Genomic DNA, 11,342 nt, shown 5'->3' with positions numbered 1-11,342 from the left:
AGGGCCTCAGCCACACATATACACGTATTGGTTCTCCACAGTCTCCCCTCCTTCCCAGGCTGCCACGTAACACTGAGCAGGTGTCCCTGTGTTAGGGAGTAGTATCCTGTTGGATTTTGGTTCAAGGTCATCCAGGAAGGGGGCCGAACCAGGACTCTCTGGTTCCAGATGTTTGTCCTGAAAAATTTTAAATAGAAAAGTGGAACTAATACTCGACACCCACAAGTCCACCAAATTAGCTTCCACTATTATGAGTAATGGAGCAGATTCACCATTTAAGAGTTTGCACAAAGGGACATTTATAAAGAATTATTTATTTTTATTATTTGTCATCCATTCCACTTTTCCTCCCCTGGGATCACAGAAGAAGTCAGAAAACTCTTTACAAGATTAGCAGCCCTCTCCTAGTGAGACCTTGATCTGGATATTTTGATTCCTCTTTCTTTTTTCTGCACAGCGATAATTTTGTCAGTGTCTGTTTGGTGAATCGGGGACAGCAATATAAATGGATCCATGGTGTAGCCGTGAATGAGCTCACCATTGCAGAACTTTTTTCTCAGAAATGAACTCTCCGTGAGGCCCCTCGGCATCCGAGGGCAGAAGGGCCAAGTACACGGGGGTCTCTGCTCCTTCTTCTGGGCTTTTGGGGGCTTTGGGTCCTGCCATGTCGGTTCTCACCCACCCTGGGCAGCAGGCATTCAGGAGGATCTTGTCCCCTCCTCTCTGCTCACTCAGTTTCCTGGCGTGGATTCTGGACAGGACTGTGACTCCGATTTTCGACACTCCATATGCGGTATCGGGCCAGCCCTCCTTCCTGTGCACCCCGTTCTTTGTGTCTTCCACAAACTTGTTCATGAGCCCCACCAGCTCCTCCTCCGTGATGGTCTCACTTCGAAACTTCTGCTGCAGTTCAGGGCTGCATTTCTTTAGAGAGTTGACACTGACAAAGCTGGATACATTCACCACTCTGCCTAAAATAGAGCACAAATCAGCACATAGAAAGGCGAGCACGAGAAGGATGATACCCAATTGGGGACAGGACTGACCTCTTGAAAGAGGACATTAGGGAAGGAAGGGAATGTATTTTGGGAGGGGGTTCCTCAATGAGTCTTATCTTTTTTATTATTATAAGTAACAACATGTTACTTCTAATGTTTTTTAAAATTAAGCTACATCTAATTATTTTAGAAATTACCAGAATGAACTATTTCACTCAAACTCAATAAAGAAGTCATGACCAGAGGAAGAAGTCTGTGAACCTATTACCCAGCATGACTTGTGAAAAGTATTTTCAAAACTGAACTATTTAAAATCTCTGGAAATGGTCCTGAGTGTGTGCAGCAAATGACGAAACATTTTTTTCCAGACTATCTCCAATACCTCAGGTGAGAACAGAAAGAATCTATTTCAACCATGACTGCTCCTTCCTTTCCTCCTTTCTGACCGTAGCAATGGAAACTTCACTCTGGGATGGTGCATCTGAGACGCAGGACTCCCTCCCTGCCAAGGGGCTGTGGCATCTTCCCACCATGCGGATGACATCACATTTCTCATCCTGTTCCTCAGCTACCTGCTGCAGAGGTTCAGTTCCTGGTAAGTGTACCTAGGAGATTAGGACTTCCTTCTCCAACCCAGTCCTCACTCGTGGGACCAAGGCTCTAACCTTGGGCTGGGCATCTTGAGAATGCCCTGAGACTATCACTGGTCATAGCAAATATCCTTTTTTATCAGCACAAGAGACAACTCTACACATGGACATCACCAAATTTTTGGTCAATACCAAAATCAGGACGATTACATTCTTTGTAACAGTTAGCAAAAACAAGACCTGGAGCTGACTGGGGCTCAGACCATCAGCTCTTCATAGCAAAATTCAGGCTTTCACTAAAGAAAGTGGGGATAAGCATTAGGCAGGTCAGCCACGACTTAAATCCAGTTCCCCATGACTATACAGTGCAGCTAATGAATAGATTCAAGCAATTAGACCTAGTAAACAGAGTGCCTGAAGATCTATGGAGAGAAGTCTCTAATACTATACTGGAGGCCGTGAACAAAACCACCCTAAAGAAAAAGAAATGCAAGAAGGCAAAGTGGTTGTCTGAGGAGGCTTTACAAATAACCGAGGAAAGAAGAGAAGCGAAAAGCAAGGGAGAAAGGGAAAGGTTCACCCAAGTGAATGCAGAGTTCCAGAGAATAGCAAGGAGAGACAAGAAGGCCTTCTTCAGTGAACAATGCAAAGAAATAGAGGAAAACAACAGAAAGGGTAAGCCTAGAGATCTCTTCAAGAAAATCAGAAATATCAAAGGAAGATTTCATCCAAAGATGGGTACAATAAAGGACAGAAGTGGTAAAGACTAACAGAAGCTGAAGAAATCAAGAAGAGTTGGAAAGAATATACAGAACTATATGAAAAAGATCTTAAGGACCCGGATAACCACGATGGTGTAGTCTCTCATTCAGAGCCAGACATTCTGGAGTGTGAAGTCAAGTGGGCCCTAGCAAGCACTGCGATCAATAAAGCTAGTGGAGGTGATGAGATTCTGGCAAAACTGTTTAAAATCCCGAATATGATGCTATTAAAGTGCTGCACCCAACATGTCAGCACTCTTCGAAAACCCAGCAGTGGCCACAGGACTGGAAAAGGTCAATCCTCATCACAGTTCCCAAGTTGGGGAATACTAAAGAATGTTCAAACCACTGGACAATTATGCTCATCTCCCATTAGCTCAAAATCCTCCAAGTGACACTTTAGCATTATGTGAATTGAGAATTTTCAGATGTTCAAGTTGGGTTTAGAAAAGGAAGACAAATCAGAGATCAAATTGCCAACATTCGCTGAATCATAGAGAAAGCAAGGGAATTCCAGAAGAATATCCACCTCTGCTTCACTGGCTACACTAAAGCCTGGGACTGTGTGGGTCGTAACAAACTGCGGAAAGCTCTTAAAGAGACAGGAATACCAGACCTTCTTACCTGTCTCCTGAGAACCCTGTATGCGGGTCAAGAAGCAACAGTTAGAACCCTGTCTGGAACATCTGATTGGTTGAGAAAGGAGTATGACAAGGCTATTGTCACCGTGTTTAACTTTTATGCAGAGCACATCATGTGAAATGCCGGGCTGGACGAGTTAACAAGCTGGAAATCAAGACTGTGGGAGAAATATTAACCTCAGATATGCAGATGGTCTCTAATGGTAGCAAGCGAAGTGGAACTAAAGAGCCTCTTGATGAGGGTGAAGGAGGAGAGTGAAAGAGCTGGCGTAACGCTCAGTATTTAAAAAATGAAGCTCGTGGCATCTGGTCCCATTAGCTCACGGCAAATAGGAGGGCAAAAGGAGGAAGCAGTGGCAGAGCTCCTCTTCCTGGGCTCTAAGACCACTGCGGATGGTGAAGCCAGCCATGAGATCAGATGAGAGCTGCTTGGGAAGAAAGCTATGACAAACGCAGACAGGCTGTTAAAAAGCAAAGACATCACTTCGGAGAATCAGGGGACACTTAGGAGCTGACTCCTGCGGTCCTAGTGAACCAAGTCTTTGAAGGGGTAGCACCTTCCAGAAGGCGTGGACAGGGAAACAGGTTAGAAGCTGAGTGTAAACTGTAAACACGTGTGCTCAATGTCTAGGCACTCTCTGAATCCTTCTTAAAGTATCTGCTTGTCTTACTTTGTGTGTTTAATGGGGGGTGGTTCCTCTCCTGGCCCCTTACGTCAGGGTAAACATTACAGTAGTTTAAGCTAGAGGAATGAGTTTGTTTTGTCCAGAACACCGAGCACACGGAAGGGCAGTGCTCAGATTAGAGATCTCTATTAGCCACACTCAGGGCTTGAACTTCATTCACACTTGTAGGATTTTGGGGAGGGGCAGTGAGCCTACCGAGAAAGAAAAGGATTCAAGAAGGGCAAGGGGTCCCTTAGGAGGGTTTACAAGTGTTTAGAGACAACAGCTGAGGGCCTGTTTGTAGAGCTAGGATGGGGCAGATGGCTGGGGAGAAACTCAGCTGGACGAATTTAGGACCTGGTCATGACAATAAGCAGGCAGGCTTACCTCCCACGTATGGGCAGGGTGCCCTCCAGGTTCCTGGTGCTAGGATGACGGGATTAGTTACCAAGATGTTTTGGGGAAAGGACGAGTCTTTGGAGGGAAGGGGTGAACTGGTGGTGGTGCGGGCTCCACTAGCCTGTGTAAGAGGGGGACAGGGGAAAGAAGGTCTGGGAAGGACTCCTGAGGGAACTCCCCCTGTGATGGGCACAGAGCAGCTCAAGGGCCTCTTGGAGGAGGAAACCTCTGAGCTAAGATGGGAAAGAGAAGAAAGAGCAAGATGTGCAAAAAGCAGGTGGACAGACAGCACCAAGGACCTGGGCAGTGTGTGGAGGGACCTCAGGGTGCAGGACACCCGGCTGGGTGGAGACACGGTGGAGGCCAGGGAAGCTGAGCAGGAGCGGCAGGGGACCTGTAGATGAGGCCAGAGCCAGGTGGGCCCAGATCTTGCCAGAAGCACTGCAGTCTGGGCTCCAATCAGACTCACCTTGGGGCTTTATTAGAGGCAGGAGCTCTGTGCACACATCTCTGGTGCTGAAGAAGTTTGTTTTCAGAGTCACCTCTGCTTGAATGTGAAATGGTGTGGTGTCAGCAGCTTTCAAGAGAAAAGCAAAGTGGAGTCAAGAAACAGTTCTCGCGGGGTAACATTCCATAAGAAGGCATCGCTCATGAATTTTGTGTACAACTAGTGAAGGTAAAAATCGGTTGAATTTTGTGCACAATACAATCAGTATTGTACCCGTGTGAATTTCCCAGTTTGATAATGAAGCATAGTTATGTAAGAACGCACCACTGGCACGGCGCTGTTCTAAGGGTGCAGACATGGGGCCTCTGTGTATCAGAAAGGGGCTGTGCATCAACCTGGAAAAGGTGCCCAGGATTCTGAGCCAGAGAAACTAAGTTCTCTCCGGCTAGAGAGCAGCCAATTCCTCGCAATTCCTCTAGCCGCACCCCCTTCCCCCTTCCCTCCTCCTTCTCTAGGGAGTCATTCTGGACCCCACAGGCGGGAGAAGCCCCTCTACAGCGATTCCCCGACAGATTTGGTCCATCTTGGACCGAGATGCTCAGAGCGGGTGACCGCCTCTCCTGGAGCACCCAGCCGTTTCTTACTCTTGAAGGCGATGCCCGCGTTGTTGACCAGCACATCGAGGCCCCCGTACTCCTTGCGCAGGAAGTCACGCAGGGCGCGGATGCTCTGCCGGTCATCGATGTCCAGCTGGTGGAAAAGGGGGCTCAGGCCCTCGGCCTGAAGCTGCTGCACAGCCGCCCGACCCCGCGCCTCGTCCCGCGCTGTGAGCACCACGTCTCCCTGGAACTGCCGGCACAGGGCACGCACGATGGCGAAGCCGATGCCCTTGTTGGCCCCGGTGACCAGCGCCACGCGGGTGGAGGACGACATGGCCGGTGTGCAGGGCGTTGAGTTGCCTTCAATAGGGAGCGGCGAGTCCCAGCGTCTGCGCGAGACAGCAGTGCGCGGAGCGATCACTGGCTTGAATCACCCAGGTGCGCCTGGGCTGATCGCGCAGGCGCAGACGCAGGCTCCGCCCCTGGGGCTGGGCTCCCTCGGGACCCCCAGCGGTGCAGCGTGTGTAGAGAGGAGACTTCTGCGGAGTTTTCAGAACAGTCCTCTTGAAAAGTTGCTGCTGGCGACTTGCGGGCTGGAGGCAGAGAATCATTCTTATTGGTCGTGTTCTCTAGGTTAATGTAGAGAACGTTAAACGCTCAGTTTAAAACTCAACCCCATCCTCATGGTTGGATGGCATCACCGACTCATGGGCATGAGTTTGAGTAAACTCCGTGAGTTGGTGATGGACAGGGAGGCCTGGTGTGCAGGAGTCCATGGGGTCACAAACAGTCGGACACAACTCAGCGACTGAACTGAGCTGAACTGATCCTCAGATTTCCTCCTGTTCACCCGTGTTCACGGTTGCACTTGCAGAAATGAATCATATGTACTAACTTGATTGTTCCTGGTGTTTGAAAAATATCACTGTAACTGAAGTCTTGGGAACCCCGAGTTGTGGAATAAGTTGGAAGAAAATGGTAGAGATCAAGTGTTTGTTGGTTTCTCTCCTAAATATGAAAGCAAAGCTACTGGCTTAGCCTTGGCTGATTTTCACCTCTCGTGAGGAGTGTTCACTAAATCACTGTTTATTTGCAGGGTTGTCAGGTTACTTGTTTGCAGTTCCTGAAGTGTACAGGTGCAAAGGGGCGTTGCAGCCCTTTCTCCCACTCAAATAATGCCTTAGGATTCATCTTTTTATTTACATTTTTAAAGTGAGGAAATGGAGACTGAGAAGGTTCATAAATTAGTTCAGTGGTGGGAAATTAATTTTCTTCCTTACCAGTTAGTGCTTAAAACAGAGGATTTAAGGGGGTTATAATACCATTTTCATTTCTATGCTGTGTCCTGTCCACTGAAAGAAAAAGCACAAACTAAAAGTTGAGATATTTTTGGATAATATTGTTATGATTGGTTTGTAAATGAGTTCTAATCTAATTGGCCTACAGAAAAATAAAAGCTTACAAAGCAAATAATTCTAAATGCAAGAGAAATTAACCTAAATGAATTTCAGGTTCACATGAACTGGGAATTATTCAGTATTAAATACTTAGTGTTAATGTTTGCTTGTTGATCTAAGTAATATAAGCATGTTAAGAGTTATTAACATTAAGTATAATATTTTCATTGTGCCCAGGTTTAATCTGTCAAATATTGTTATATTGGGCTTGCCTGGTGGCTCAGATGGGAAAGAATACACCTGCAATGTGAAAGACCTGGGTTCCATCCCTGGGTTGGGAAGATCCCCTGGCGGAGGGCATGACAATCCACTCTAGTATTCTTTCCCGGAGAGTCCTATGGACAGAGGAGCCTGGCAGGCTATGGGGTCACAAAGATTCGGACTAGGTGACTAAGCACGAAAGTTGAGAATTACATTTTATTTGGCCGACTTACATGGATGTAAGAGTTGGACTATAAAGAAAGCTGAGTGCCAAGGAATTGATGCTTTTGAACTGTGGTGTTGGAGAAGACTCTTGAGAGTCCCTTGGACTGCAAGGAGATCCATCCAGTCCATCCTAAGGGAGATAAGTCCTGGGTGTTCATTGGTAGGACTGATTTTGAAGCTGATATTCCAATACTTTGGCCACCTGATTCGAAGAGCTGACTCATTTGAAAAGACCCTGATACTAGGAAAGATTGAAGGCAGGAGAAGAAGGGGATGACAGAGGATGAGATGGTTGGATGGCATCACCAACTCAATGGACATGGGTTTGGGTGGACTCCGGGCGTTGGTGATGGACAGGGAGGCCTGGTGTCCTGCGGTTTATGGGGTTGCAAAGAGTCAGACACAACTGAGCGACTGAACTGAACTGAGGATTTAAGCCTGGGATATAGCCTCTTCAGATACCTCTGAGGGATTGTTCTGGAGAGGTAAGGGAGGAGCCAGGATATACAGGAGTTTTTGCAAAAATAACCCAAAAAACCCAGGTCCTGGAACAACAATTACTGCTAATTAAATAAAACAAAACATCGCAAATTAATGAATTTAGCAGTTTTCAGTGTATGATAAGTGTTTGGGCTTACTGAAATTATTCCTTTAATGTGCACTTGAACTCTATCTGGGACCAGTATCCTGTTTTTCTCTGCTGTGAATTTCTTTCTGGGTGCACCATTGGGGTGGGCTGCAGTGGCTAATGACTCGATGGCTTCAATATCTTCTGTTTACTGAAATGGTAGGTTATATTCTTTGTCCACACTCTTTTATGGTAGCCAGAAGCTAGTGGCTACTTAAATGTAATTTTAATCAAAATAATACAATTAAAATTCAGTCTGTTAGTTCCACTAACCACATTTCAAGGGCTGAGTCACGTGTTAGTGCTGGCTGTACCAGACAGTGCAGGTATCGCTTTCCATCACAGCAGAAACTTTCTTTGAACAGCTATGCTTTAGATAGTTTCCAATTATATTACAACTTCAAGGAATTTTTCTAATCAGTTGCAAAAAACAAAATAATCAGGGAAGGACCTCTGCTTTTTGACAAAACTTTATTGAGATGATTGTAGATTCACGAACAGTAGTAACAAATAATGCAGAAATTCCTTATACTTTACCCAGTTTTCTCAATGGTAATGTTTTTACAAAGCTATAGTACAATGTCACAATCACAACATAAAGGAGCCTTTAAACTTTAAAGACCATAGCTTGGTGTTAACCACATAAGTCCATCCCATGACTGAGGAAGGTTATGATTTTTGAGTGAGATTCAGTTGGTTGTTCTGATTGAGCTTGCATGACTCTAAAGAAAAAATTATATTTATGGCCAGGGTCAGAGCAGGTATTATAACTGACCAAGTGATGGCGTGCCCTCTAGCAATATCAGCTGTGGCCCAAAGAGAACTCTGCTGCTGCTGCTGCTAAGTCACTTCAGTTGTGTCAGACTCTGTACGACCCCATAGACGGCAGCCCACCAGGCTCCCCCGTCCCTGGGATTCTCCAGGCAAGAACACTGGAGTGGGTGGCCATTTCCTTCTCCAGTGCATGAAAGTGAAAAGTAAAAGTGAAGTTGCTCAGCCAGACTTGGAGCGGGGAGATAATCCTCTGTTTTTGCAGTTGTGCATAACCTTTAACAAATTCTGCAATTTTATCTCTACATAAAGGAAAAGTGTTATGCCTTTAAAATTCAAGCCTGGGAGACAGGGCCTTGGGAAAGGGCTATGATGTATATATTTCAGGCTATGGACAAAGTTCTTTCTCTGTTCAACAACACAAAAGTGCAGAGCCAGCATGACTAAGCACAGGCAACAATACAAACAGCCTAAAGGGATACACCCACCATAGAACCAGGTTGTTCTTCTGTTACTGAACTAAGGTTACGGGTTTTGGAGGGTAATATCACAGAGGCCAAGTACCCTTCCTACAGATGGGAAACCTGCAATCAACATGACTTATCACTGTTGTTATTCTTTATTACTCAGCCAATGAAGCGTTGGCCAAGTTTCTCCACTATAAAGTTAATACTACCTTCCCCTCTTTTCCATATTGGGCTCTTTTGGAGGCTAGCTGATAAAAAGGGTGGGGTGGGTGCGGCTCAGATCGTGAACTTATTGCAAAATTCAGACTTAAACTGAAGAAAGTATGGAAAACTACTAGACCATTCAGGTATGACCTAAATCAAATCCCTTACGATTATACAGTGGAAGTGACAAATAGATTCAAGGGATTAGATCTGATAGACAGAGTGCCTGAAGAACTATGGATAGAGGTTCATGACATTGTACAGGAGGCAGTGATCAAATCCATCCCCAAGAAAAAGAAATGCAAAAAGGCAAACTGGTTGTCTGAGGAGGCCTTATAAATAGCTGAGAAAAGAAGAGAAGCTGAAGGCAAGGGAGAAAAGGAAAGATATACCCATTGAATGCAGAGTTCCAAAGAATAACAAGGAGAGATAAGAAAGCCTTCTTCAGTGATCAATGCAAAGAAATAGATGAAAACAATAGAATGGGAAAGACTAGAGATCTCTTCAAGAAAATTAGAGATACCAAGGGCACATTTCATATAAAGATGGGCACAATACAGGATAGAAATGGTATGGACCTAACAGAAGCAGAAGATATTAAGAAGAGGTGGCAAGAATACATAGAACTAAAAAAAAAAAAAAAAAAAAAAAGAATACATAGAACTATACAAAAAAGATCTTCATGACCCAGATAACCGCGACAGTGTAATCACTCACCTAAAGCCAGACATCCTGGAATGTGAAGTCAAGTGGGCCTTAGGAGGCATCACTATGAACAAAGTTAGTGAGGTAATGGGATTCCCGCTGTGCTATCTCAAATTCTAAAAGATGATTTAAGTTCTGCACTCAATACGTCAGCAAATTTGGAAAACTCAGCAGTGGCCACAGGACTAGAAAAGGCCAGTTTTCATTTCAATCTCAAAGAAGGGCAATACCTAAGAATGTTCAAACTACCGCACAACTGCACTCATCTCACATGCTAGCAGAGTAATGCTTAAAATTCTCCAAGCCAGGCTTCAGCAGTACATGAACCAAGAACTTCCAGATGTTCAAGGTGGATTTAGAAATGGCAGAGGAACCAGAGATCAAATTGCCAACATCTGTTGGATCATAGAAAAAGCAAGAGAATTCCAGAAAAACACATCTGCTTCTGCTTTATTGACTACGTCAAAGCCTTTGACTGTGTGGATCACAACAAACTGGAAAATTCTTCAAGAGATGGGAGTACTGGACCACCTTACCTGGCTCCTAAGAAATCTGTATGCAGGTCGAGAAGCAACAGTTAGAACCCGACATGGAACAACAGACTGGTTCCAAATTGGGAAAGGAGTAGTCAAGGCTGTATACTGTCACCCTGCTTATTTAACTTATATGCAGAGTGCATCATGGAAATGCTGGGCTGGATGAAGCAGAAGCTGGAATCAAGATTGCCAAGAGAAATATCAATAACCTCAGATATGCAGATGACACCACCCTTGTGGCAGAAAGCAAAGAAGAACTGAAGAGCCTCTTGATGAAAGTGAAAGAGGAGAGTGAAAAAGCTGGCTTAAAACTCAACATTTCAAAAACTAAGATCATGGTATCCAGCCCCATAACTTCATTGCAAATAGATGGGGAAACAATGGAAACAGTGACAGACTTTATTTTTTTGGGCTCCAAAATCACTGGAGATGGTTGACTGCAGCCATGAAACTAAAAGATGCTTGCTCCTTGGAAGAAAAGCTACGACCAACCTAGACAGCACAATAAAAAGCAGAGACATTACTTTGCGGACAAAAGTCCCTATAGTCAGTATAAACCAATAGCTAGGGTTTCCCCAGTAGTCATGTATGGATGTGACAGACCACAAAGAAAGTTGAGCACCAAAGAATTGATGCGCTTGAATTGTGGCGTTGGAGAAGGCTCTTGAGAGTCCCTTGGATAGCCAGGAGATCTAACCAGTCCATCCTAAAGGAAATCAGTTGTGAATATTCATTGGAAGGACAGATGCTGAAGCTGAAACTCCAATACTTTGGCTACCTGATGCAAAGAACTGACTCACTGGAAAAGACCCTGATGCTGGCAAAGATTGAAGGCAGGAGGAGAAGGGGCCGGCAGAGGATGAGATGTTTGGGTGGCATTACGGACTCCATGGACATGAGTTTGAGCAAATTCTGGGAGTTGGTGTTGGACAGGGAGGCCTGGCATGCTGCAGTCCATGGGGTTGCAAAAAGTCACACACTACTGAGTGACTGAACTGAATAGTGGGTAGGGCAGCAATTGAACTCCGTCTTCTGTAGGGAGAAGTT

At 45.2% G+C, this 11,342-nt stretch overlaps 1 protein-coding gene across 1 annotated transcript; it reads right to left on the bottom strand.

Annotated features, from left to right (window-relative positions):
- Positions 1-294: 294 nt before the first annotated feature.
- LOC112577706 (carbonyl reductase [NADPH] 1) lies at positions 295-5,538 on the bottom strand. The gene is made up of 3 exons (XM_025293538.3): positions 5,147-5,538; positions 4,524-4,631; positions 295-971 (listed from the first exon to the last, which is right to left on the bottom strand). The coding sequence occupies exons 1-3, from the start codon at positions 5,433-5,435 to the stop codon at positions 535-537; spliced, it is 834 nt and encodes a 277-aa protein (XP_025149323.2). The 5' UTR covers positions 5,436-5,538; the 3' UTR covers positions 295-534.
- Positions 5,539-11,342: the final 5,804 nt, after the last annotated feature.

Source organism: Bubalus bubalis, chromosome 1 (assembly GCF_019923935.1).
Source record: "Bubalus bubalis isolate 160015118507 breed Murrah chromosome 1, NDDB_SH_1, whole genome shotgun sequence".
Taxonomy (NCBI): Eukaryota; Metazoa; Chordata; class Mammalia; order Artiodactyla; family Bovidae; genus Bubalus; species Bubalus bubalis.
Note: the sequence above shows the minus strand (reverse complement) of the source record. Positions and strands in the feature narration are given on the sequence as shown.